The 26130-nt window shown below is 43.2% G+C and overlaps 3 protein-coding genes across 9 annotated transcripts in view; all 3 read right to left on the bottom strand.

The window, feature by feature from the left end:
• Window positions 1-268: 268 nt before the first annotated feature.
• Window positions 269-2997, bottom strand: CHCHD1 (coiled-coil-helix-coiled-coil-helix domain containing 1). Its single transcript, XM_066191428.1, has 3 exons — window positions 2799-2997; window positions 2248-2366; window positions 269-1111 (listed from the first exon to the last, which is right to left on the bottom strand). Exons 1-3 carry the CDS (start codon window positions 2938-2940, stop codon window positions 1001-1003), a joined length of 372 nt encoding a protein of 123 aa, XP_066047525.1. The 5' UTR covers window positions 2941-2997; the 3' UTR covers window positions 269-1000.
• Window positions 2998-10727: 7730 nt separating this feature from the next.
• FUT11 (fucosyltransferase 11) lies at window positions 10728-17088 on the bottom strand. The gene is made up of 3 exons (XM_066191427.1): window positions 16369-17088; window positions 14440-15065; window positions 10728-11708 (listed from the first exon to the last, which is right to left on the bottom strand). The coding sequence occupies exons 1-3, from the start codon at window positions 17059-17061 to the stop codon at window positions 11561-11563; spliced, it is 1467 nt and encodes a 488-aa protein (XP_066047524.1). The 5' UTR covers window positions 17062-17088; the 3' UTR covers window positions 10728-11560.
• A 1200-nt stretch (window positions 17089-18288) lies between these two features.
• SEC24C (SEC24 homolog C, COPII coat complex component) overlaps window positions 18289-26130 on the bottom strand; it is a 37338-nt gene continuing 29496 nt past the window's right edge. For all 7 annotated transcript variants that reach the window (XM_066191419.1, XM_066191420.1, XM_066191421.1 and 4 more), the window contains 9 exons: window positions 25536-25706; window positions 25142-25238; window positions 24734-24879; window positions 24208-24346; window positions 23281-23399; window positions 22720-22899; window positions 21882-22073; window positions 21369-21458; window positions 18289-20940 (listed from right to left, as the gene is read on the bottom strand). In XM_066191419.1, the coding sequence (XP_066047516.1) occupies window positions 20800-20940; window positions 21369-21458; window positions 21882-22073; window positions 22720-22899; window positions 23281-23399; window positions 24208-24346; window positions 24734-24879; window positions 25142-25238; window positions 25536-25706 (1275 nt within the window). In that variant the 3' untranslated portion in view covers window positions 18289-20799. The remainder of the gene's footprint in view (window positions 20941-21368; window positions 21459-21881; window positions 22074-22719; window positions 22900-23280; window positions 23400-24207; window positions 24347-24733; window positions 24880-25141; window positions 25239-25535; window positions 25707-26130) is intronic.

Raw genomic sequence — 26130 nt, 5'->3', positions numbered from 1 at the left:
GGCTCCAGAGGACTCAGCTCCAGCAAACTCTACAGCCACCTGTGGGTAATCACACAGCATGTGTGTACCTGACTCTCCTCTTCTTCTATTTTCTGCACACCAGAAATACCGATATAAATGGCTATAACATTAGTCCTCTGAGACACTGCGTTTTCCCCAGCAATAGGTGCTGGTCCCAAGAACCTGCCTGTAGTTTTGTGCTGCTGTACTGGAAACCACCCCCCGTCCTCCCCCGCAAAAATTAATTACATTATTTCAATTATCAGTCTGTGCTTGAACTTTCCCCCTTTTAATTTTTTTACCAAAGAACAATGAAACACTTTGTTGTAGATTTTGAGTTGCCCAAGTCAAACCCAGTCTTGCTTTATTACAGTACAGACAAAATAATCGAACTTATGTGGCACCATACCTGCAAATCAGAGGGTCTAAATCACAAACTTCCATGTTAAAGTTATATTTGATACTTACCAATATATTATGTAGTAAAAAGATCTTTTGCTGGAGATTTGTCTCTCAATTCTACAGCCTTTTTTTACAGCAGTGGAAATTTAAAAAATTTCAAGAGGCACCAGATTGTGTATACACCCATGTAAGCCTATGAGCCATCAATTACTACCATCATTACTATCAATTTGAACTTGGCTCAGTGTTTGAGCCCAAACACTTTTTGACAGCACCTCCACAGCTGGGCAAGAAGCTTGCATGTGAAGAAGTCATCCCCTATTAGGAAATGCATTTACATGTAAGCCTAGGTGGTTTTATTTAATAGTGAGGACCTGAACAGGCCAGTTGAACACCATACCGCAGAAATCCTAGCACTGCGAGACCCAAGAGTCTCATGAACAAAATCAGCTGATACTCAAGAGGAGTGGTTTTTGCTCTGGAATCAAAAGCAGGGTCAAGATCCACACAGCACTTGACATCAAAATACCACTCGATTTTCTTCTTTTTTGACCACGACCCCAACTTTAATTGTCCACAGTCCCTTTTGTAAAGTACATTATACATAATGTGTCATCTGAGGAAACCTCTTCAGGAGCTTGTTCACTTTGCTTGAAGGCAAGTTTCCCCTGGATGACAGGGTGTCCTCATTTTGATTCTTGCGCTTTTTCTGAAAGAGAAAAAAAAAAATCCTGAAAATATTTACTATTCTTTATTTGCAGAGCTGATGCTCATTCCCAGAGATTACTATTAATTATATGGGGATGCTTCTTTCAGAAAATGCTATTTCTTTAAAGAATACTTACCATAGCACTTGGATCAATAATCACAAGCTGATGACCTTTAAATGATGCAATTAATGAGTGACATCTTGTGAAGATTATATCCTTCCATATTTTTAGTTAATGATGATATAAACTTCTGGTAACAACACAGATTTTTTATTTTCACTTTGTTATTCTTAGATCTTTCTTTGATTCTTTCTCATCTACCAAATAAACTGTGGATAATTTTTCACATGCTGTCAAACAGCGACAGTAAATAACTATTTAAATGATGACACTGTGACTGAAAGAAAATGGAAACCTGAAACCAGTTTAAGGACAAGTTTAGTACATATACTTACTTTTAGTCTATTTTTAAAATTATTTTATTTCAATCTTATATAGTATTATTTTAAGATGCTAATATATACTATATAATCAGAAACCTCTAATTTTCAAACAGTATGAAATTTATTTCTCAAAAATGTCTAGCCTTCAAAGTCAGGAACAGGTTGGAAAAGACCTCCAAGATCACTGATTCCAACATTTGACTGATGGCCACCTTGCCAACTAGACCATGGCACTGACACGCCCAGTCATTTCCTGAACGCCACCAGGGATGGGGACTCCACCACCTCCCAGGCCAGCCTGTTCCACCGCTTCAGGGCCCTTTCAGTAAAAGGGCTTCCTGATGTCCAGCCTGAACCTCCCCTGGCACAGCTCGAGGCCACATCCTCTTGTCACATCACCGGCTGCCTGGGAGAAGAGGCTGACCCCCACCTGGCTGCACCTTCCTTCCAGGGAGTTGTAAAGAGCAATAAGGTCTCCCCTGAGCCTCTTCTCCAGACTAAACCACCCCAGCTCCCTCAGCCCCTCCTTGTGGGAGCCTCTAGATCCTTCACCAGCTTCACTGCTCTTAGTTGCTCAAATAGATCACAATCAAGTTGCTCAGAGAACATTATTCTAACTGGCGCACAGATGACTGGAGGCTTCCTCCTCTCCTACTACCAGCCTTTAGGAACATAAAAGAGGCCTTGATTACTTCTGCTTTTGCCACGCAGTCATAGAACATCCTGATCTCTTCGGCACAAGGTGCGTCGTTGAAGTCATTCCGTTTCCAGCAGGCCATCATTACTGACATCTCCGTAATGCACGTCGCCTCTAGAAGGGAAAGACACAACCAGAAATCTCAGGCGTTTGGCATTTCATGCTAACGACCTCCACAGCGCATAAATCTCCAAAGCCTAAGTCAGGGTAGAGGCAGGTGAGAAAGTGCACAGCTAAAGATCCCAGCTTTGCCTTGGGCAGAGCTGTTGTTGCTAACAGAAAGCAAACCGCTGCAGCCATCCAGCACCTGACTGAATTTTTAAGGTCAAGGCAATGTTACGACGCAACACGCCTGACTCACGTCCGACGCAAACAGAGTCGCAGCGTGAGGAAGCGACCCTTCCCGCAGAACCCGCGCCAGTTCCGTGTCCCGCACCGGCCGCTCCCCTCGTGCCCCGCGGAGCACAGGGCGCGGCCCTGCCCGGGCCACAGCGGCGGCTCAGCGCCCGGGCCGGCCCGGCCTTCCCCTCGCCACCGCCGCCTCACCTGTCGGCTGCTCCCGGCGGTTCGCCACCTTATCGGCCAGAGCCAGCGGCCGGGACGGGCGGAGCGTCGGCGGCCGCCTCTTGCTCCGCCACTGCCCGGACACCCAGCGCGTCACCCAGGCCGGGTAGGCGGGCGCCGCCATGCCGGAGCGCGGGAAGCCGCGCGGCGGCCCGCCCCATCCGGCCCGTCGCGCCAAGGCCGGCCCACGGAAATCGAGTGCCGCCCGCAGCCGCCGCCGCAACCTCCGCCCTAAAGCTCCTTCCGCGGCAGAGACAGCCAAGGGCGGAGCAGCAGAAACCGCGTTTGTTTCCGGTAATCCGCATGGAACTAAAGGAATCACAGAATGGGCGAGGCTGGAAAGGACCGCAGTGGGTCATCTGGTCCAGCCTCCCTGCTCAAGCAGGGCCCCGGAGCACAGTGCGCAGGATTGCATCCAGACGCTTATGGAGTATCTCCAGCGAGGGATCCTCCACAGCCTCTCTGGGCTGTTGCAGTGCTCGGTCACCACAGCAAGGTCGTTCCTCATGTTCAGGTGCAACTTCCTGGGCTCACTTTCTGCCCGTTGCCTCTTATCCTATTGCGCAGCACCACAGAGAAGAGCCTGGGTCCCTCCATCGTTTCGACGCTCTCCCCTCAGATACCATAGACATGCATGAGGTCCCTCTCACTTGTCTCAGGTTCTTCTGCAACTGTATGGAAACTCTTCTTGGTGCCTCAAACTCACATCACTTAGCTCTCAGCCCCTCATTCCTCTCTGTTACGTTACAGCTGGATCTCCCCTGCATGGATCCTCCTGTTCCTTCCAAGAAGGTACTGAAACTGCTGCTTCCAAAATGTCCTCTCAGCCTCATGCTCAATGATGGGAAAAAAAAAAAACCCTCTTGTTCCCAGAAGTTTCTTCCCTAGGTCCTCGAAGTCCTCAACTCATCTGGCAGGTCCTGGAGTGCTTACGTCCCCAGTTGAAAAAGGCAGGCAATACTGAACATTCCAAGGGCTGGGATACAAACAGGTCTCTTGCACAGCTGGAGGGACAAGGCAGATGCAGAAAACTGAGGAGCAGACCCCGAACACTGGGGAAACAAAGCACACAGGTCCTTGTTGTGGAGCAGTTCCCGAATATGCCATTTTACCACTGTATCAGGAACAGTTGGACCTCTGACCATATACAGAAGATCAAATCAAAAATGCTTTTCTTTGCAATTATCACCCCCAGGACACTGATTTGGATTAAAATATATTCAACCTCCTAGACATAAAACCCAAAGCACTCCCATTTGCCTAGTCAAGGAAGTTAACAAGACTTTAGAAATTACTGTTTACTTGAGCTAAACATCACCAGATCTGTACCACAATATTCTTAATATGGTTACTAGAATTCACTGCATCTGCTGACAATAAATCCTGGTATATCCAATTCTGTAATTATTTTTGTGTTACTCTTAGAATAGCATATACTTAAGAGTTCAAATTAAAGAGTATGAGAAGACATGCTCAAGTAAACAAAAGATTTTTTTTAGCTCTCTCCTGGGAGTAAATTTTCATCTCTTAAGGCGCAAATTCAAACACTTTCTGGAAGTTCTGAAACATTTTGGTAAGCAGGATGTTTCTCTATTTCCATTTTTTTCCAGAAAGACAGGAAACAAGCTATCCTTTGAGCTTGACTACCAGTAGAGAAAAAAAGAAAATAGGCTGACACCTTCAAATTAGGCCAGAGGGCTGGCACTGTGCAACTCTGAACAGCAGAGACTTTGAAAATCCAAGACAGAGACATGAAATACATTCCAGTATTCCCATTCACATGAGGTCCAGCTACTCTTGGTTTTGCCTCTTCTAGCGACCCTCCCTACCTTAGTGCTAGCTACCCACCTTGCCCTGCTGAATTGCCTCCTGCAATGCCCGGCTAGATGGGCACAGAAACAGTAACAAGGAAAGAAAAGTACTAGGATGTAAGAAGAGCTGAACTGCACTCCCTGTAAATCAGCCTCCCTTCTTCCAAATTACATTAGCTAATGGTGGCAGCACCTTTAAGTCCTTTCACCTTCAAAAGCTGATCTCTCATTTAAGTAATTCCAAGAAAAATGAGGCAGGGCAGGTGGGGAGGCTGAGAAATAGAAAGGCAGAGTACACAAGGAGAATTGCAATAGCTTCCTGTAAGTTACTGCTGTCTGCATCAGAACCTTTTTTTGGCATCAGTCCAGTATTGCAGCATCAGCCTAAGAGATTCCCAAGCAGACAGAATAAGGGGCATGACGGTGTCTGCACACACCATGCAGAGATGTCTGAAGCAGGACACACTTTATTATTAAACATTATTTTTTAATATTACACATTAATTTTAAGGGAGAATGCAGAACTACAAAAGGGCTGTATTACTCAATAGCCACGTGTCTCTACAGCCTGTGTTTTGTATAGCTGATAGCACCAAGTCACCAATGGATGGGACAGAAGTGCTGACTTTATAGGGACAATCAGAAACCAAATTCCCTCAACAGTGAACCCCAGAGATGTTATCCTGAATGTACAACTATAAAAACAATATAAAACTTTAACTTTCACTAATTAGCATTTACAACTTTTTTTTTCTTGCATCGACACATTTAAAGCTGAATCCTAGCTTATGTTTCAGCTGGTCAAAACCAAAATGAACCAGAGCTTAAACTGTAAGTATTATTTTTGAAAAGAACATATATCACAACTGAAAAAGGGCCATGTATGATGCTACAGTAAATGCTATGCCACAATTAAATACAATGCTAACAATGCTGTGATAAAATACACCCTTTAAAATGAGACTGTTATCTTAAATACCTCTTTCAGAGATGAGAAATTACGCCATGTGTTCTTCAATTTCTGGTGCAGTTATGTAAAACCTCCAGATACTGCCTAAAAAACAGTTAAGGATGAGGCTAAGAAATCAGTTGTATTGGGGAAAAAAAAGAAAAGAGTTGATATCCATGTCTTTTTGACTGCCTGGATCCAGCTTTCAGGTAAATTTCAGTATATTCACGTGGATTTATCCTGAAAACACCAGTTCTTCTCATACCAGTTCATAATGCCCTCACCTACCACACTTCATTCCCATCTGTCTCACCCTGACCTCCTTAAACCAATTTAATAAGAGATGCCTTAAAATTTAAAGGAATTCCACTTTAACTTCAGCGGTGAAACTAACCAGTTTGCTAAGATTCCAGGTGGTTCAGACTGAACTCCTGCCTGCTGGGATATTGTGTTTGGACTGCATTAATACTTAATGCTCTTATTAGCACAATGGATTCACACACTCACAACTAGACCTGTCACACCCCATCCCAACTCCCACACCAGCCCTTATCCTGTGCTATCTCGATCAGGTCAGCTGCTCCGCATTTTTCCATCAACCTGCGTAGTTCTGAGTTGCCATCCCTAATCCCTAATTCCCAGGATCTAGGAAATTCGGCCCATTTCCACTGCAAATTACCTGTGCTTCTTATTTGCTCAGAGATGCCACAAAGTATTATCTGCTCTGATCCATTCCAAGATCCCCAGAACCATCTCTAGCTGAGATACTTGCCCATTAAATGGGTCTTTTCTGCAGTAAAAAATGTATTTAACAGCACACAAATTAGGATGCTAGTGGTGTGAGAACTCTGGAACAAATCCTGCAGCTCCATTCCTCTCCATCCTTCCTAATCCCTCTGCAGGGCCATATATATCTCTCCCTGCCAGCTCTGAGACAATGAACCATAAAGAGAAGCACAGTTTGTTAAAGCCTGACGCAGGCTTTGGCTCAGTTGGTCATATCACTAAATGGATTATATCTCTGATTAATTTCAACCTGTCAGTAGAGGTCTCTGGGCAGAATGAAGGAACCAGCCACCCTGTATGTTTCCAATTAATACAACTTCCCAGAAGGTGCCTGGAGATCCATCAATAACCTTAATTAAATACAACCAAAGAGATGACAACTAATGAATAAGGGAGTGGCTCTCTTGGGACTATGGCTGAAGAGTGTATGGCAGGACAGTGAGCGAGGCAGATGGCTGCTGGCCTAACACAGCAATGCCTGTTAAAACTCTGATGGTCCTCATGGCTGAGTTCCAATTCAATTTATCCTGTTCCCAGTCATTTAGAAGTTGTTCTTCCACACCACTTAAAACTACCCTCAGTCAAAGTGCAGGTGGGGCATTTCTGCTGATTGTCCAGCTGCTGCTGCACTTTGCAGACCATTTCCAGAGAAAGCAGCTCGTTCTCCTTTCCTTCTAAACATATACATCCACTGTTGCTTGGGTCTCATTCTACTTACCATTAGAAAGCACCCAGAGATCTTTCAGTTTGAAAATTACTACAGTGACTGAAATAAGAAAAGGCAACTCTTTCTGAACCCCTTTTGAGTTCTAGAAATCATGATGTTAGGTATCAAATCAATATTCTTCAGTGAGGTTGCAGGCTTCCTACAAATTGCAATCCTTGCTAAAGGACAGAAAACACAGACTACTATTCAGTAAATAAAATAACCAGCCTCTAACTGAAAAACAGGCAGCGCATGGTATCACAGTTTTGGCAGAAGAATGAGAACTGTGGCTTGTCCCATCATTGCAATACATTGGACTGCAAGATTTTTAACCTTCAGTCAAGCTATTTGTTTCTCATCTCTCACCTCTCAGAGGGCATAAATTTATTCTAGCTTGTCAAGTCAATTCTGAGACACGGTGTCAATTCAATCTACTGGTGTTTCATGTGAGCAGTAATGAGGAGGCATTTATTTTTAGAACATTAATGCTAGTGAATAAAGCTATCCTGACAGCTTTGAAAGCCTCCCTCTAGCCACACAGTAAACAGGCACAATCCATGACAAGCAGTGAAGCCACTCACCCTAGTCCATAGCATCCTGCCAAAGCATTTACATGGGTAATCATCTTCAGTATTTGCTATCTTTGATAAATTCCCAATTAGTCTCAGTTTTTATGAATATGGGTACCTGCACTGTAAGGACCTGATTAAGACAACTGTTGAATCTATCACGTTCAGTCTGAGTATCACGCAGCCTTCCAGTAGTCACAATATGAGTGATGACATTCAGCCACCATCTTGCTGGTTTGGATTTAAAGCAGTGAGAAATCCAGTCAGCAGTCAGGAACAGGAATCAGGAACCATTTTCCAAAAGAACAATGCAGTAGTGACCTTCTTCCTTGTCTGCACTCACACACTTGCATTAGCAGAACGACAACTAGGAGGGTAAATTGAATTCACTTTGGCTATGACTGGCAGTACACGTTGGCACAATGCAGTAATCCTTTCAAATGCATTATTAAGTAAATTAATTGCAAACTCTTCAAGGGTATGAGACCCAGCTTCTCCTGCTGCCTCCTCCAAACAACAGGAGAGAATGAAAGCAAATCTGTGGCAAAATGTTTACTCAACATTTTGTAGTCCTTGCTGTTCAGAGCAGTAGATGCTGTGAAGGTCGGTCAGCAGCCTCAAACACAACTGCAACCACAACTCTTTATCCAGCTGGGCAGGATTCCCACCTCTCCTGTCCCTGCAGAGTTTGCCTGGCAGCTACACAAAGTACTCACACTATGCATTGAACAAACATTCCAGCCTTATTTCTTGCACACCATACATAAAAAGTGAAATGAACGTACTGTATTAATAGAGGCAACAGACACACGGTTTATAAACCATGGAATTACTGTGACATAGAGGAGATGAAAGCTAGTATGATCTATTACTACAGAAAAAAACACTGCAGATACAAAAAAGAAACAAGGTTTCTGTGAGCTTCACAGCTAAGAATGGTAGCTAATACTCATTACCTTTTGAGAAGACTGTAAAAAACAGTTAAACCTAGGAAGAAACTAAAAACTCAGAAATGAAAAATATCAAATGACTTATGACTCAACTACAAACTGGAAGTTGTACTTTGAAAACCAGACAAAACCCATCAAACATCTGTAATAAAGTTCCTTTCAGACCTGTACTCTTTCCATACCCATCTTAAGAAGATGGATGACAATCAGAAATACTCACGCTTGGCAACAGTCATCGAGCTCAAAGCAACAGCCGTCTGTAGTGCAGACACAGAGCAAAGCAACAAAGAAACCCTGCAGGACTAACAAAATACCCGCGTTGACTGATGATTGTAATATACTGAGTACAGGCAGTATATCGTGGGGAAGAAATACTCGGTTGTGAATTAGCAAATGAACAAATCAGGGCCCCAAGGAAGAAGTTTTTAGCTCCTTTGCTAGCTACTCTTCAGCTTGTACCACATCTTCAGTGCTACTGTTAGCTGAGAAACCTGCTCATGTTGCTGAGCAGAAAGACCAAACGGGGCTTTGGACATCACTCATCAAGGACTAGGCAGCTGCTGATGCACATACTTATACTGGTACTTCCTCCGGTTAGTCCTGTAGGGCCAGTGCAGTAAATGTAGCATGGCTCATTTTGGCAACAGTGGGTAAATTATAATAAAGACCTGGAAATTATTACAAATGCTGCACTTCTGAAAAATCTACTTAAATTACAGGATAAAAGAGTAAAAGGAGCATGTGCTAGTACCCCGTTCTTATTTTTTATGTTTAGTACAAAAAGCGAGATCACAATTCCTCCTCCTGGCTATTCCACCAAATACTTTAATAAGAAAGTGTTTTGAAATGTAGCTAATTAAGACAATGCAGGTAAAGAAAATGGAATTATTTTCTATACAGAAAAATGAAATGAAATAACTGAAGGCATTAATTCAAACAATTACTTGAATATCATTAACTTGTTTAGTAGAAGTCAATATTCAGAACTAAAGCAGCCTTAATTTGTTTTATCTTAATTTACTTATCGAGCAAGTGGCCTCTTCAATCCTAAATACACATCTGTAATTTCTAATCTGATTTGAGTAATCCAGTTTAACAAATAACTCAGATTTATTCTCTTAGGTATTCATGTGTCCTGAATAACTGAAAAAAAGGAACTTAAATGGAAAAATGCATTTTAGCTGAAGAATCACTTGTTACTATTAATAGAAAAGAGAGATAAAAACCCATTCTTCCTCTAAAAGCAATTAGGTGAGAACAGTGTACAGTGTATGCACTTCTACATTTATAAAACCCCAGTGATAGTCACGGGTCTGAAGTCTCTGCTGTCAAGGCACCCCAATTTCACCATGGCAATATTGTTATGGCACCTGAGAGGCAAACATTGAGATGATCATTACTTACACTGGTATTACGCCTGTAACACCATATCTATAATATTATGAAGGGGAATTTGAGGGGAAAGAAAAATATATTAAGTGATCCATACAGCACTAAGCAATAGACAGTGATGTAATTAGGGAGAGAATGCAGAGTCACTGCTGTTCCTAACTTTTCCTGACAGACATCAGACTTCCCATAGCAATGCATAAACTGCCTTACAAAATCAAGTTACACAGCAGACTGTAGACTTTCCTTACCAACAATCTGTCTTAAGCACAGATAAACTCTGGCTCTTTAGTCAGTAGTTAGCTTCTGAAGGTGGAGGGGAAATGGAGAAAGAAAATAGCATTATACCATTAGAGTCATCACTGCAGCATGGCCGTACTTGCCTGTGACGCTGAATTAATTAGTTTCCCTCCACTGCAAGATCAATTATTGCAGAAAGATACCCACTATGGCAGGGAACAGTGGAGTTTATTTATACCTGTAAGCAGTACAGGCTATGCAGCAAGAAGATCTGTCCGCGTGTTGTCACTTAGGAACTCTGGTCACAGACCAGGATCACAATGTGTTACGACCGGTAGACATACAAAACCATCTCAGTGCACCTGGTTCTGATCACCCATTCCTGCATACAAAGACTTCAAGACTTGTATCCAAACTGCAGACACCGCTGGAAAGGCGCCATGGTTAAAATACATTTGTCTTGGCAGAAAGCTGCACATACTCAAAAAGAAAAAAATCCAAGGCCTCTGAATTGCCAGAGTTAAGGAGATAACAATAAGTCAAGGTTACAGTTTTCAGGTTTGATGGAAACTTAAAAGAACCAATGCACAGAATTTTATTTTGCTCTACACAATACCAGGTAACACACTTTCCGGTGTGAAATACTTTGTTGAAAGTTGCAACTTAAATAATTTGTTCTCCCACCCCATTGCACATATGATCTATTAAGTCAACAAAAGAGGAAAATTAGCAGAGTTAAGTGACCTGCCCATAGTTATTCAGTCACCTTGAAAAGGAGGAGTATTTGAGGCATGTTACTTGGGGAGAAGAGACTTTATTGCAGCAATTTCATAAGGCACAATTGCTCTTCACAGATGTGTCTTTTGTAATTCCTTCACTGGAAAAGCCATTTGTTAATAGCAGCTAAAAGTACATCTTAATGAAGAGAATATGTGATTGATAAAATACTTAAAAAACAACTAATATTCTGAAGACTTAAAAAATCCCTGAAGTAACTTAGGGCACTTGAGCAAGTGCCTGAAGTCATGTAAAACATAATATAAGTATAGCAAATGCAAAAGGAGAGTAAATTCCTTTTGCTCCACATGTTGACACCTGCAAGTCAGGAATGGCTTCACACCAGAGAGCTGAAATTCAAATCAAAGCAGTTACTAACATTTCCACTGCCAAAATCCAATCATAACAGAAACTTACTCACTTCATGCACCAGAAAAAAAATGTCTCTCTGAGAGGTTTTTTTAGTTTTGTTTTTTTTTTTTTTCAAGGCAAACATTTGAAGTGAGGTAAGAATTCAGACTCTCAACTTTCAATGCAGTTTTCAAATCAAGCCCTTACAAAGATGGGTCAGTGTTGCCTCGTCCTCTTGAGAAAAATCTCATGCATGTAGTCCCAAAACCTTCCCTGATGAGACTCATTGCGATGAATCATAGCAGTGAGGGCCTCACCCTGATCAAGGCTTTGCCAATAATCCTGCAGCCACATTTCTTTCCAACTGAAACAAAACAAAGAGAAACCGTCACAAACAATTAAAAAAACTGAATCAGTCTGCAGCTGTAATAGCACTGAAACCATATTTTTCTTTCCCTTAAGATGAAAACAGGCCCAGAGATGGTCATAACAAAGTATGTTGTTAGTGTGCCACTGTGCTCCAAGTCATTTTAAGAAACTTGCTTTGAAAATCCTCTATAGCAAATGTAAGTTCACTGTTAGCTTTACAACATTCTAGAAATATCAGCATATACTATCACTATCATGTTAACCACAGAGACTAAATTAATAATTGTTGAGAATAAAAACTTCCTTAAAAAAAAAAATCTATCACAAAGTCCTTATATTATTTTTAGAGCAGCTTTTCCTGGCCAGTATGCATATAACAGCCTAAAAGTCAGAGTTTTTTTTTCAGATAATCCATTTAAACAACTACAAACTCAGGTTACCCATGACAGAGACAAAAATCGTTATATTCCTTAACACGGGTTCTATTCTTTATCTCCAGACTACGTGGTCAAGTATGGGCTGCCTCTTCTTCAGTGCATACAGTCTCAAACTTTTCATAGTACAGACTGTATCAGTGCAAATTTCAGCAATTCTTTTCCAGTTCATGACCACGTGGATGACTACTCTTACTTGTGTTATATCAAGGCATGCCAATTATTTACCTCTTCTCCATTGTTTCTGCTACCCAGAAACAAATCACAAATTTTGGAAAAAAGAATCAAACGTTGCTCTTTAAAATACATCCATATGAACTACTTGTTAACTTATATACAGAATTTTTTTTGCTTCTTCTCCCTCCAAATCACAGAAATAAGTACAGTGGCTCCTGCCTTCCCTCTATACTCCATACACTGAATCCAGTGTGACTGCACTGCCTGGAAGCAGATCTCACCCACCACTCCAGGAAGGCGGCAAGAAATGCATAAAACATCCCAGTGCCTGTCCTCGTGGAGTGGCAGCCTGCACCCCATGCGAATCAGCTTCTGTGCTCAACAGCATCACCTGTGATGGCACATTTCTGCAGAGCACACCAACACAGACCCCGAAGCAAAGCTTTTAACACAGATTCCAATGTGAAGGATCATAGACAGAGGCTTACTTCTGCTCTAAAAAAAAAAAAAAAAAAAAAGAAATCTTCCAAAGGGTTCCTTTGCACCACTTGGATGCACTGTGAGATCACATTGCCTACCCACCAAATTCACTATCCTCTGTTCACGGACTGCCAACATGAGCCTTGCTTCTTGCAGCACTGAATAAGGGAACATGTTTGGAAAATGCATCTACTTGCACAAAGTACTAAACCCAAGACTAAGTGGCAGCAAGGAACAGAAAACAGCAAACAATTTCCAGACGAACTCTAAAACAAGTCACAGTGTGTGTTTACAGTCAGACCTTGTATGTTGCACATGGTCTATCACTTGTATCCCCACTAGATCTGTTTCACTTTTCCACAATAATGTTTTCTATCATAACAAAACACCCCGTTGACTGGCTCAGTCGGCAATCATCTGAATTGATCACACTGCTAAGTAACATTACTGTGAAACTCAGACAAACTATGGGCATGCCCAGCTAATGCTTTGATGGCAATTTTATGCTATTGTCACATCAGTTAGAATTAAAAGTAATCATATTCCATTTTGAAAATAAAAATGGTTAAAGCTTATATGCTTATCAGATAGAAAGCACTGTATTTCACAGGAAATGCCCACGATCATGCCTGGGAAACTATGAACACATATCTTTATAAAGTAAATGGCAGTGAATGTAAAGGCTTCCCTGGAACCATTTTCCCAGACATACCTCATGCCTACAAATGGGGAGAATAACAGTGAGACACGGGAAGTTCCATGGGATGAAACTATAGCTTGAATTATGGACCAGCTGTTCAAAACTCCCTGCTGATGACCCTGTGAAGAATGTCGGAAGCACCTGAGCCTGCAAGTGGCACTGGCAGCAACTCTGTGTATGCCTTCACAGGTACTTCTCTACTGCCACCTGATGCTCAAACAGAAGACCTGTGGAAAAGTAGGAATACTTCTACAGAGTAGAGTGCTGCATAGCACACTACAAAGAGAAAACGATTTTGCTACCGAAACTGAGAAAAGGCACTACTATTAAAAACCTCCAGTAAATCAGTCAACCAACAGAAAACAAGGGACGAGACGGTACTCAGTCTATTCTCTGTCCTGCACAGTCCCTCTCCTAAATAAGTGGTATGGCATCCTTGAACTCGGCCAGGGTTTTGTTGCACAAAACAACATTAGGTCTTGCATTCTGGGTGAGCCTAATTTCTGCTCTGAAGCCTACAGGAGTCAAGCAGGCCTGCAGTGAACATCGGCTGCCCCATTCTTAACAGAGTACTTTGTAAGGAGGTAGACAGCTGCTTTTGCCTCAGGGCTGCCAAGTGCTTTACCATCACTGTACTGAGAAACAGCCCTCCCCCAAGCCAAGAGGCTAAGATAGACAGAGGATAACCCCACTGCCCGAGGTAACAGGGCATTTTAACCGAATACTGTGAGTGCCTTACACTTCTGTCAACTGCTAACACCACTGTCCAAGCCTCTCCTTCAGCCTCAGTGTTACACAGCATGAGCAGGACTCCTGCACCACCCACAAAAAGCAATATAGTAACAAGAGCTCCTTAAAGTACAAAGTGTTATTAAAGCTACAACTTATTTGAAGCTTTTTTTTTTCCTTCAAAAAGCATAATATTGGCACATTACCTGTCTCCTTCAGAGAGGTCTTCAACACTTCCAAACCCAGGGGTTGGCATAGGACATCCCATGTGCTTGAACTGTGCTATATGAGGTCTGGGAGCTGGAATTTTTCCTCGAGACTTCTTGTGCTCCTGCTCCTCTTTGACCCGGCTGTTCTCTTTGTCACAGATGAAACACTCGAAGCCATTCAGGTAATTGGGCAGAGTCATGTCATTCACACCCCACTCCCGCTTCTCCAAGCTCTCTAGCAAGAACTGGTTTTTGATTCCATCAACGTTTTTATACTCTAGATACTTCAAATATTCCTCTCCATTCTTGTCCAGGAAATGCAGATATTTTGCCAGCTCTCGGGGGCTGTCAAAATCATCTATAAGAATGATGGAGAGGTTGTTTGGCATCCAGTCCCGCACAGCTGGGGAGCCTCGGTACACTGGGACAGCACCCAAGTGCATGGGACGCCACAGCTTCTCTGTCATGTAGTCGTCACATATGGCATTCTCCAGGGCCAGATGAAACTTGTACCTGGCAATAAAAGTCATAAATTCAGAATCTTCTGTAGTGGCTGTGGAAGTGTCTCTCAGTCGCTCACTGGGGAGCTCACGGTTATGCAGGCATTTCCCATAGGAGTCAACCTAGAAAAACAAACGGCATCTTTACAAAGTGATCTGTTCCCCTGGAACTCATTTTCAGACCTTATAGTTCTTGTGAAACTCCTAACTTGGATCAGTTCTTAGCCAAGTTCATTTAGCTTCATTTTCACTCCAAGTTCTTTCCCTTGAGCTTATTCCTAGAGCCCCAGTTCTATGAGCTTTAGAGAAAACCAAGTGCTGAGTTTCAAAAGCAACATTAGCCACACTACAGACTGAGGGGCGAGGGGAGCAGACAGATGCCACCCAAAGATGTATTTATTACCGGATAAATCAGAAACTGACAAGTAAGGAAAAGCATTCAACTCTATGTCAATTTAAACATCCTCTTTCCACTTAAGAGATGCAGTGCTTTTCCAAACAGTTATTATACAGAGTTCCAGCCAGTCTCAGCCAGCTGGCAAAATTTTTCCATCCGCTGGACTGAGAAAAATCGATGCAGGGAGCTAAAAGAACACTGTCTAAAAACACAAGACAACATGCTTGAGCTGGAACCTGCACCATACTTTGAGAAGACAGTAATTTTTTAAAAAAATTCTTTTGCCTTTGCTTCACTGCTCAGTACATGACGACCTTACACAATAACTGAATCACGACCAAGAGAAACAACAGACACCACTAGAAAAACAAGTCTCTGGCAAAGGCTAAAAACAGATTTTTTTTTTTTAATTAATCTAATATCTGTCACACTTTTTAAGAGAAAAAATGCAGTATGCTTTTTTCCTGCTTGGAGAAACGACACTATTTTACTTTCTGAAGCTACTCAACATCAGCCGTACCACAGCAGTACAAGCCATCTTAGAACCAACACGGTCCTACCACAACACAGGTAAGGAGCAGATCTCACAACAGAGCGACCTGCCTCTGCACTTCACTTCTGTACTTTCAAACGGGAGCGAGGCTCGTAAAGGGGCAGCCTCCCTGTATGCTAACTTCAGAGTCCAGAGATTTCACCGGCTTCCAGCACTCGATCCACAAGACCGAGCTTATTCAGGCTTCGCCCAGCTTGTGACTGATCCCGAGAGCGGCCAGCTCCGCATCTAACATCTGCATCAGGCCTACCTACTGACATGCAGTGTAGTCTAGACCACGCTTTGGGAAGAAATACAACTAGTTTTTCTGTCCAGCTGGTAGTCAGCATGCATCCCGTTACGATTCGCGTCTTGGCTAAAAACAAGGACAAACAAACCCCATTAAAACAAGGCGGTAGCGGGGGGGCGGCCAGGCGCGTCCCCAGCTCCGACAGCAGCACCGCGCCACAGCTTCCCCGTGCGCTCGGCCCACGCACCTGGATGTGCTTCATGAGCTCCCGCACGTAGCGGTCCCTGTCCGAGGGCACGTCGCAGTGGGACTGCATGTACAGCACCGGGCCGTAGCCCTTCCGCCGCCACGCGTCCTTCTCGGCCAGGGGCACGGCCGCGGCCCGCAGGTACCCGCTGCCGGGCAGCCACTGCAGCGTCAGCGGGTAGTCGGACTCCCGGCGGAAGGTGGCCGTGTAGTTGAAGAGCCGGATGCCGGGCGAGTGCGAGAGCAGGTAGTTGTTCATGGGGGACTCCTCGTGGAAGAGCGCCCAGGTCTGGTGGGGCAGGCGGGGCAGCGGCGCCTCGTACGCCCTGAAGTCGGTGCCGTAGAAGATGAGCGCCTTGGTGCGGCGGTGCCGGGCCACCCGCCGGCTCCGGGTGACGAGGCAGGAGCCGCGGGGGCAGTCGATGCGCTCCGTGTCGCCGGGGAAGTGCGGGAAGAGGCTCCCGCTCCACCACAGCAGGATGGGCAGCGCCTTGTTGCTCCGCGTGTCGTTGTTGCCGGGTCCGCGGTACGACGCGGCGGCGACGAAGGCCGCGCCCGGCGGGACGGCGTCCTGCGCCCACCCTTCCGTCCCGCACGGCTCCGCCGGCCCCTCCGCGGCCAGAGCGGCCCCCGCGGCCCAGGCCAGCGCCAGCGGCACCCAGAGGCCCGCGGGCCCCGGCCCGGCGCCCCCCATGCCCGGGCCCGCCCCGCCGCCCCAGGAAGCGGCGCCGGGCCCCGCCCCGCCCCGTGACGGCACCGCCGGGGGCCGGGCCGGGCCGGGCCGGGCCGGGCGGCGCCGCCTTCCCCGCCTCTCTCACCTCGGACCGTCAGTGCGCCCTCAAAGCGGCGCGGGGGGACTGCGAGGCGTAGCCCTGCTCCGGCGGGAGCCTCGCTGCAGCGGCTCGACGAGGAGACCTACCGGCAGCTCTCTCCCGACCCCAGCGTACGAGGGCTGAAGCTGCTGTCAACCTCTCTGCCTCTACCGCTCCTGCACCGGCGCTAACAGCGGCCCCCGCAGGACCTGCAGCTGACAGCGATAAAGCCGAGCTGTTCCCCGAGGCACAGCGTGCCGCCACTAACGCACCTGCAGAGAAAGGGCTCCCGCACCAAGCAAGCGCTCAGCTGTTACAAGAGCGCCCAGCTCAGCTCCTGCTGGAGACCTCAAAGGGAAGGAACAGACAACACCTTTTACTAACAGAAATCTTCTGTTTGGTTTTTGGGTTTGTTTTTTTTTTTTTTAATATCTACAGGTAGTTTTAAAGCTCCCTTGAAAGCTGCTTTTCTATACCAACCTTGAATAATTCCTACATTATTAAAATATTCTGTAAATGAGAAAGTGGTTTGGGCTACACTATGTAAATCCAACAGACATATTCTAGAATTACCACTCAGTTGCTCAGTTACACAATTGCTAAAAGCTTCACATTAACTTCTTAAGAGATAATATTTATGAATTATCAGTTATAATACAGGACATTGGTATGGACACAAGGCAAAGAATTGTTCTTCAGCTGTGTTAGAAACAAGTCAAAGAGGGAATAATTTTCCTTTCCTCTGAAAAGTTAGGCATAGACACTGCTTGGGGCTGCTCCAACAGCACCACAGCACCCTCCACCTGGGCCCGGAGAGAAGGTAACAGACACGGGTTCTCCAAGGCAACTTCCACGAGCATCAGAACGTGCTGCACAATTTACTCTACATGGATTCATGTACAAGATCCACAAAGCCCATCATTATCACACCAGTCCTGTGGCAGATTCTGGACATGAGGTACATTCTATAGGAAAGGAAATCAAAAATATTCTACAGCAAATTTAGTATTATTGGATATTGAGCAATGATTGTCTTGTGCTTTCATACAGATTTGTTATAAGGTTATCAGCAAACTGTACAACAGTAATATTCACGGGTACAGTCAAAATTACACTGCCAGTTCACTCTGAACTTTATTTTCGCAATTAGCAACACTCCCAGCAAAAAAACCCCACAACCCAACCCAGAAAAAAAACCCCAAAAAACCCCAAACAATGCCCTCCCCCCCAACCAATTCACCCAGGTACCCTTAACTCTGAAATATGAGCTCTTTTAAGACTACAGAAGTCATTAACTTGACATTGTCACAAGGTAAGGGCAATATTTGCCTAAGTAGACCAAAAAACCCCCACCCAATCGATGACTCAAGCTGTGTCAGCAAAAAAAGAGAATTTCTTTGTGAAATGGAAGTTCAGACAGGGCAGAAAGTCAAAAACCAATCACGTAAATAAAGGAACACTGAGATTAAACAGTACCTTTTGTCTGTTGACTCTTGTTGAATTTCTTATCATTCAGTGCAAATAACAACGACAAAAAAAGACTGAACTTGGTTAGTAGAAGATTGGATCGTAAAGGATCAATGAGCTAGACTTCAGCCCTTCCCATTTCCCCCCTCCCGCAAAATACAGGGTTTGGAAAAATAAGCAGTGTTTATTTACTAACAATGACATAAAATACATCTTAATATATTTTTATTTCTTTACAAATTAAAAGATGCATTGGAAAAACAAGTGAAGAAAATGAAAGGTTCATTCATGATTTCATTTCCACCCACACACCCCCCAATATTAATACTAGAAATTAGTATTTGTGGAAGTCTGTGGTTGCTGTGCATTATATTCCTGGGAAGTTCTTTTTTTCCCCTCTGATTAAAAATCCTCTAGATTTTTTGGCTGGAGGCAGTACGTGGAGTAAAAAGTAAGCCACATTCATACAAAAATGCTGAAAGTTCTGTCAACTACATCTTGAAAGAGTTTCTCCATTACAATTTTCATGTTCCCCTTTCTGTGTAGTGATGGGAGGAAGACAAACTAGCAGCATTAGAAGAATAATGGATTTATATACATGCTACAGGATATGGAACTAAAACCACAGCCAGGTATTTTTCTGATCTTAACAAGGACTTTCCTATGAAGTATCAAGCCCAGAAAATATGTTCTCTAATCCATCACATTCTTCCTTTCACTTTTAGTGCTTTTGGTAGCTTCAACTCCTGGGTATTGGAAGAACACCTGTTAAGTGTTCAATATACAAGCCCCCTTTCAAAAGTGAATAAACAAAGCCCTTAGAATTCTGGATTTGATTACACCAGCTCCCTCTTCACAGGAGTCTTCTCATCCACCCTTGCAAAATGGAGCAGCAGAGCAGCCAAAGTGGATGGATTAATCTGTCTGAGGTATTTTAGTTTAACAAACAGACTTATAAAAGGTTTTGTGCAAGCTGATCAGTAGATAGAATGTGGAGGGTATAAACATCCAGCAATGAAACTCTGCTATGGCCCAGGTCCTGTCAATAACCTAAATCAGGTACTTGCAGTACCTATTACAGTACAGTCTAAATCTTAAGGGTTTGTATCCCCTTCCTGGTATTCCAGGGTACAAAGCCATCTCAAATTCATGTCAGTATACATCAAATTCCTTCTTGTTTGCTATGATTCACAAAAATATGGTTGAAAATGGCCACTTCCTTAACATCCGGTTCCTACACAGTCCCCCATCACCTTGTTAAAAGTATTTTCTGCTTAAGGTTAAGAAGCTTTTGTTCCCACCACCATCTGACAGACAGGTAAACTCTGCAGGAGAGGTCATGGAACATGGATTGAGTAGGACAACACAGAGCCGTGCAATGAGAAGGAAAGGAGTCACCACACATGTCAACAGGAAGTACCGTCTCTACCCCTACACTGTGTAAGAAGCTGTTGATTTTTACCCACTGAACTACTGACCACTCCATTACAGTTGTGCACAGCAACTTACAGAATGGGGAAGATTGTGGAGAGAAGTTTGCCCCGCTGCCTCCTGGCCTACTGCTCATTTCATTCTTCACGTCTTTCTGGTTCGGACAGCCACATGATACATCTGTGCTCTGACAGATTATGTTCCCCTCTTTAGGGGAGACACAAAATGTTTGGCTGCTCCAGCTCCCATCACCTGACCTGCCTCCTGTCCTCCCCACCTGTGCATCCTCTTCACACTTGGAGCATGCACACGCACCCACACAAATGCACAGCAGCTACCAGAAATTTTGAAGAGTTATCGCTTTTTCACCCAATGTTGAATCATGTACAGTGAACTGAAAAAAACCCTACATTCATTACAACAGGATTAGCGAGCATGGGGTGGGGGGTGAACTCCTGCCAAGCACAGGAAACAATTTAAATGCAAATAAAAGACCTGGTATCAAAGGCCTTTTTCTTTTTTTCAGCCCTCACCAGGAAAATATTTCATCTCTCATACGGGATTGGGAAAGGTTGAAAGGATTTCTGCTTATGCAATGTGTATTAAAAATTATGGAATTGTACAGATTTCTATGCTGTCCTTTTTGAGGGCACTGGGCCTTCTGATCAGGTCGTTAGTGGAGACTGAAATGTCACTGCTGAGTTCTAGCACCACTCACTCCTCTAGCTCAGTAGCTGCCGAATCTCCTTGTGCATGTGACACAGGAAGTCCACATATGAAGCTCCCCCACTCAGGCTCTTGTCCTCCACTAGAAAGTGTTTGAACAGCATTTCCAGCTTATCTTCTTGCTTCACAATTATCAACTACAAAAAGCCAAACAAAACAAGGACAAAACCAACAGTGAGTGGCTATTAGAATTAATCTTCACGGGGAAAATAGAGCAGAAAGCTAAATGCTCAAAACCCCAAAGATAGCTAGAATCACAGCACATATGGCTTATGTTCTTTGACTTCTGTAACTCAGCTGGGTTAAGCCTCAATCCTTTCTAAACAGAAGGAAAATATCATATATGTGGTTCATATAGTAGTGTATTGTAATAGGTCTGAAAAAACGAAGTTTTAGAACTATGGTATGCACAAAACTCCAAAACTAGTGAAATTTGTTTTCAGATTCCTGAAAAGTTTGAATAACATTTATGAGATTGGGAAGAGTAAGTTGAGGACTACCAAGCATTACCTAACTCTGCTAAGAGGGGAGGGGATTTAAAGCTGTAAATCAGGGACATTTTTACCTTCATGTAGCGGGATCTCTGCCCTTGAAGCATATCAACAATAGATCGCACTTTCTTTGAAAAGGGGTTTTCCAAAACTGGCAGGGTACTCTGGAATGAAAGATATCCAATCCCCGTTAGTCTTGGGAAGCAGAGCAATGTGAAACAAAAGTCAGCACTTTTGGCATACTGTAAAAGGGTAGAGAAATACCCACCCCCATTAGCATACAATCTCTTTGACTTTAGCTACTTAAAGCAGAATATAACATGAAATCAAAATTAAAGATCAATTACTTATTCCATTTAGATATCAACTGTTCTCTTGACTGTTAATGATATGACTTGTCAAATAAACCTAGGAAAAGCATGCCTGACATGCCCAGACTATCAACATTTCTGCTAGTTCCACACATCTGTGCTTCTCTCATTTCTATTTTAGAAAATTAAATGCTATTTTTTCTACTGGCTTTCTCATTGTTGTAAGTTTTGGGTGACTATCACAGACTCCAGCTCCCACACTGCCATCCAGCTCACCAAGGCATTGCTAATTTGACTGAAGGATGACACTCCAAAGAGGTTCTGGATCAGGCCTTGCTGCACGCTGACTCCCACCCACACAAAGACGTTCAGCCCGTTCTCCAGCAGGTAGATGTCACCCTTGGAGAGACGCTCCTCGGAGTTCCGAATGGCTGCTGGCAAGGAATCACTGTCAACATCTGCTTTGGTCTGTTTCACAGGAAAATAAAAATTAAAGAAAAAGAAAGGTTATAAAACAAGAACATCTTATGAAGTTCTGAAAACTCTGCCATGAAGACTTCAAGGGTTTTTTCATTTCCAGGACTCTCAAGGCTGCAATAATTGTGACTGAAGTGGCATCTTCCTTAGTTTTCTTACTCAAAGTGACACAGAAGCAGTTCAGAGACTCTTGGTCAGCAAAACAGAACTTAAGGCTTCTGTGAAAAGATTCAAGTTCAAATATCACCTCTTGGAGTAGGAATGTAATTAGTTTTTAGTATTATTCCAGCAACTATGGTAATGAAAAGTCAGAACAGTACATGAAGTTACCCTGCAATGATGAAAATTACTACAAAAAGTTGTAAGCTTTAGGACTTTTTAAAAAGACTATGAAAGGGTCAAAAGTGTCTTCTTTGCCACTAGTCATACACTTTCAGCTCAGGAAAAAAGCATCCCCCAAGAAATTCACAAGATGCAGTAATGCTGAGCAAAATTAAGTGAAATATCCCAAGAGATGACAGATCCCCAAATATTTCTCAAATCCCTTTCCCTTGCTAAAACAAAAATGCTGGCCTTTGAGATGAGTCAGTGAGACAACAGCAAGCCTCAAGTGCTAAGAAGATCTTGAATTACTCACCAAGGGCAAAAGCCTGGGATAAAAGAAAACATTTGTTTCAGCCACATCCATGGATGTCACTAACTGACGGATGTAGGCACGGTCATCCGTTGTCACCTCTGGGCCAGGTTGAAGAACATCACTCTTCAACACACAGTTCAAGTACACAGGAAGCAGCTTCATGCATTCGGGGAGGATGAGCTAAAAGTCACAAGCAGACAGAAACTGGTCAGCTGTCTTGCTGAATAAGCTTATGTTTGACAAAACGAGGCTTGCACGAACCAACGAAGTGTGGTACAGCCATGCCGAGTGAAAGCTGATAGTCTGCTTATATCATGGACTGCAAAAGAAACATAAAACCTTTCCCTGAAGCAGGCTGTGCTCCCTGGGCTCCAGACAGATGTCCAAGAAGCCATTTTCAACTATAGTTTTACTTGTAGTAGTCTATCTACTTTCCTGAGTCTCCTCTTTGCAAATTTCTGCTGAGAAAAGGAATTGACTTTTTTTGAGCAGGCTAAGAAGCAGCTGTCATCACTTTTTAATTTCCAAGCCTGGGATTCAAGTGAAAGCATTGGAGTTTACCTGGCCAGCAGAAGAGGGGCTAGCACAGTTCTTTCGATAGCAGGCTAGGATCTGGGCACACTGGTTGATCAGTGAATCTCGTACAGTCTTCACTGGACTACTCAGGACTCCACGATATGCTGCACAGAGAGAGGAAAGAGATGGGCTGCTGTCAAGTGATTGCTCAGGAACAGCAAAACCTCAACGCTATCTCCACAAAGGAAATCTAAACAACTATTTTTAATGGAAGCCTTTATTCTTCCTGCTTCAAACTTGTAGGAAAATGACGATATATTCCTACTGAAAACCTGAAGAAGCTCATTTACTCCATTTCATCACCTAATCTTGAACTATCTCCTATGTACTTAAAATATATTTATCATAATTGAAAGCATAGAGTTCTAAAAACTCCATTTATAGAACTGACCATCTTCCATTAATGGTCTGAAAATTGACCGTTTCTTTCATTTTAATGGCAATAAACATACACAACTCTCAATCTCTGTTGGATTTCTAGGCTTTTACTGCAAGCTAGAAAGGGTAAATAGGATACAGTGCATAAGTGTTTGACATTTAACCCATATCTATGAACAAGGGCCACCACTTCCTATTGCCAAAGCAAAATTCTGCAACAGTGAAGGAATGAACTACAACAGCCCAAAAATAAATACCAGGATGAATTCAGACAGCTGGCAATACAAACTGTTATTAAAAACATTTAGAAAAGAATTTGTATGAAGAATAAGCCTACACCTTCCATCTGTACCTCTCATCCTAAGCAGCAATACAATCATCACAGCTTTATGCTCTTTCCTATAACTGACTGAAGTATCAGAAGTGCCACCTGACATTTGAAGCAGGAAGAAAAAACAGGTGTCACTGGGTGACGAAACAGGCATTTCAGCAGCAGTTAAAGGCTGCAATTCTCGTTTTCACATTTACCCTTACCATACTTAGCCAAGTAGTTGATGAGGGTGTCGGTCTCACAGTTCCGATAGAGGTCAGCAAGCTGCGTGCAGCAGTTTAAGGAGAGGTTGTGAATGCGGAGCCGTCGCTGTCCTGCACAACTTGTGTACAGCAGAGCACACTGCAGGAGACAAAAATGCCACGAGACAGAGAAATGAGCTTCTGCTACAATAAGAAGGGCAGGGTTAGAATATAATTCATTAAAAGCTAGCACTCAGATGCATAAACAAATAAGGCAACTACGGAAGACCTGGACAATAAACTAAAAGTACATGCTAAGAATCAGGGTCAACGAAAGGTAACAAGCAGCAATTTTAGCAATTGTATTAAGGGACCTGGTCTTAGAAAATAGGACTGTAGCTTGAAGGAGTCTAGGTCACCCTCAGAATAAGTATGCTGGAAGGGTATGGTAAGATGCAGAAAGAAAGAATAAACAATTCCTTGAAGAAGTGTCTAATAATTCAGTTCAATTGTCAACTCACTTCTTCTACAAAGCCTCCCCCCTCACCTGAAGCAGTGCACCACTGTCTTCACTCAATTTATCATCATGCTTGAATTCCACTGTGATTGTTTTATCACAGTCCAGACCTGCCATCTCTACATCAGTTGTGTTGCTCATATAGAAAGCTCCAAAAAAGTCAGTTGCTCTAATACCTAAAAGAGGGAAAAATCCAACATGAATCAGTATTTTCAACGGCATATCAAGACAGCCACCCTTTTGACCCTGACACCAAGTTATCCGGACAGATTTCAGCAGGGATCTTCACAGTCTCAACAAAAGTCTTACAATTCCAAAGCTTTAGCTTTTGGGATAGCCTAGTCACCATGTGTTTTAAATTACAGGAAAATTTCTTTCTTCCCATGAGACATGCTTGAAGTGGTCAATTTATTAAGATTCCTCCACGCTAACACCCACCTGTGCTTGTGCGCACTCTCATTACAGCATCAAATCCCACTTCCTTCTGGACATCCCTTCTCAAGTCATTCAGGAATCTGTACTGGTCTGTCTCCAGCTAGAAGGCAAGCAGTAATTGAAGTTTCACACGTCCATGAATCAGACTAGCTTCATAAACCATAAAGTAATTTAAAACTAGATACTACCTCCTGAGGTCTTACTTTGAAAGTCAGCCGTGATATCAGGCTCAGTGGCCAGCTAATAAAATATTGCGCTAAGAGGCAACAGCCTAGCTCTTCCTGTTGGGTTTTGTTATTAACAGAGATGTTTGTATGAAGATACAAAAAAAGAACTCTCAGCTACACAATAACTCTTACTTGGATCGGACACGACTCGGAGTCAATATCGCTCCTACCTGGAAATACGCGTACTTATAAATGGAGCCTCCTGTCTGGTAAGGTACCACCCCCAGTGTCGCCACATCCAAATACTGGTTTGGAAACAGGAATAGATCCACACAGCAGCCCTGGGCCACACAGTCCTTGGCCAAGTTGTTGTAAAAGCTTGTCTGTGGTTGAAACAAAGTCTAAGAAAGGAAATCAGAGATGACATCAGAAGTTTGTGCAGGAAAAGCCAAGTGAGATCCACTTTATAATCCCAGTCAATACTCTTTGATACTTTAAGCCTTTCTTCAGGGAAAGTAGAATCATCTGAGTTGTCCCTGACTCTGCTTTTGAAGAACTGTTAGTTATTATGAAAATTACTACACTACTATGAAAATTTTGTTTTAATTGTAAATTCAGCACATTTACTTTAACCCAGATTTGGTATTCTACCCTGTGTAATAATCTAGAACTAACTCTCCTTGTTCTCAGACTAGAGCTGTTCTTATGTTTCAAGTCCCCACAGCCCTGCTTGGGAACAGAAGATAAAAGTGGAATGTTAAAAGATATTAGCTGGGCCAGTTATAGTATATGCTATCCTTGTAATTTTTAAAATGCTGTTTCAGT

This window comes from Chamaea fasciata, unplaced genomic scaffold, assembly GCF_029207755.1.
Source record: "Chamaea fasciata isolate MVZ Bird 193981 ecotype frontalis unplaced genomic scaffold, bChaFas1.0.hap1 SCAF_9, whole genome shotgun sequence".
Taxonomy (NCBI): Eukaryota; Metazoa; Chordata; class Aves; order Passeriformes; family Sylviidae; genus Chamaea; species Chamaea fasciata.
This window is presented reverse-complemented; position numbering and strand designations above follow the sequence as displayed.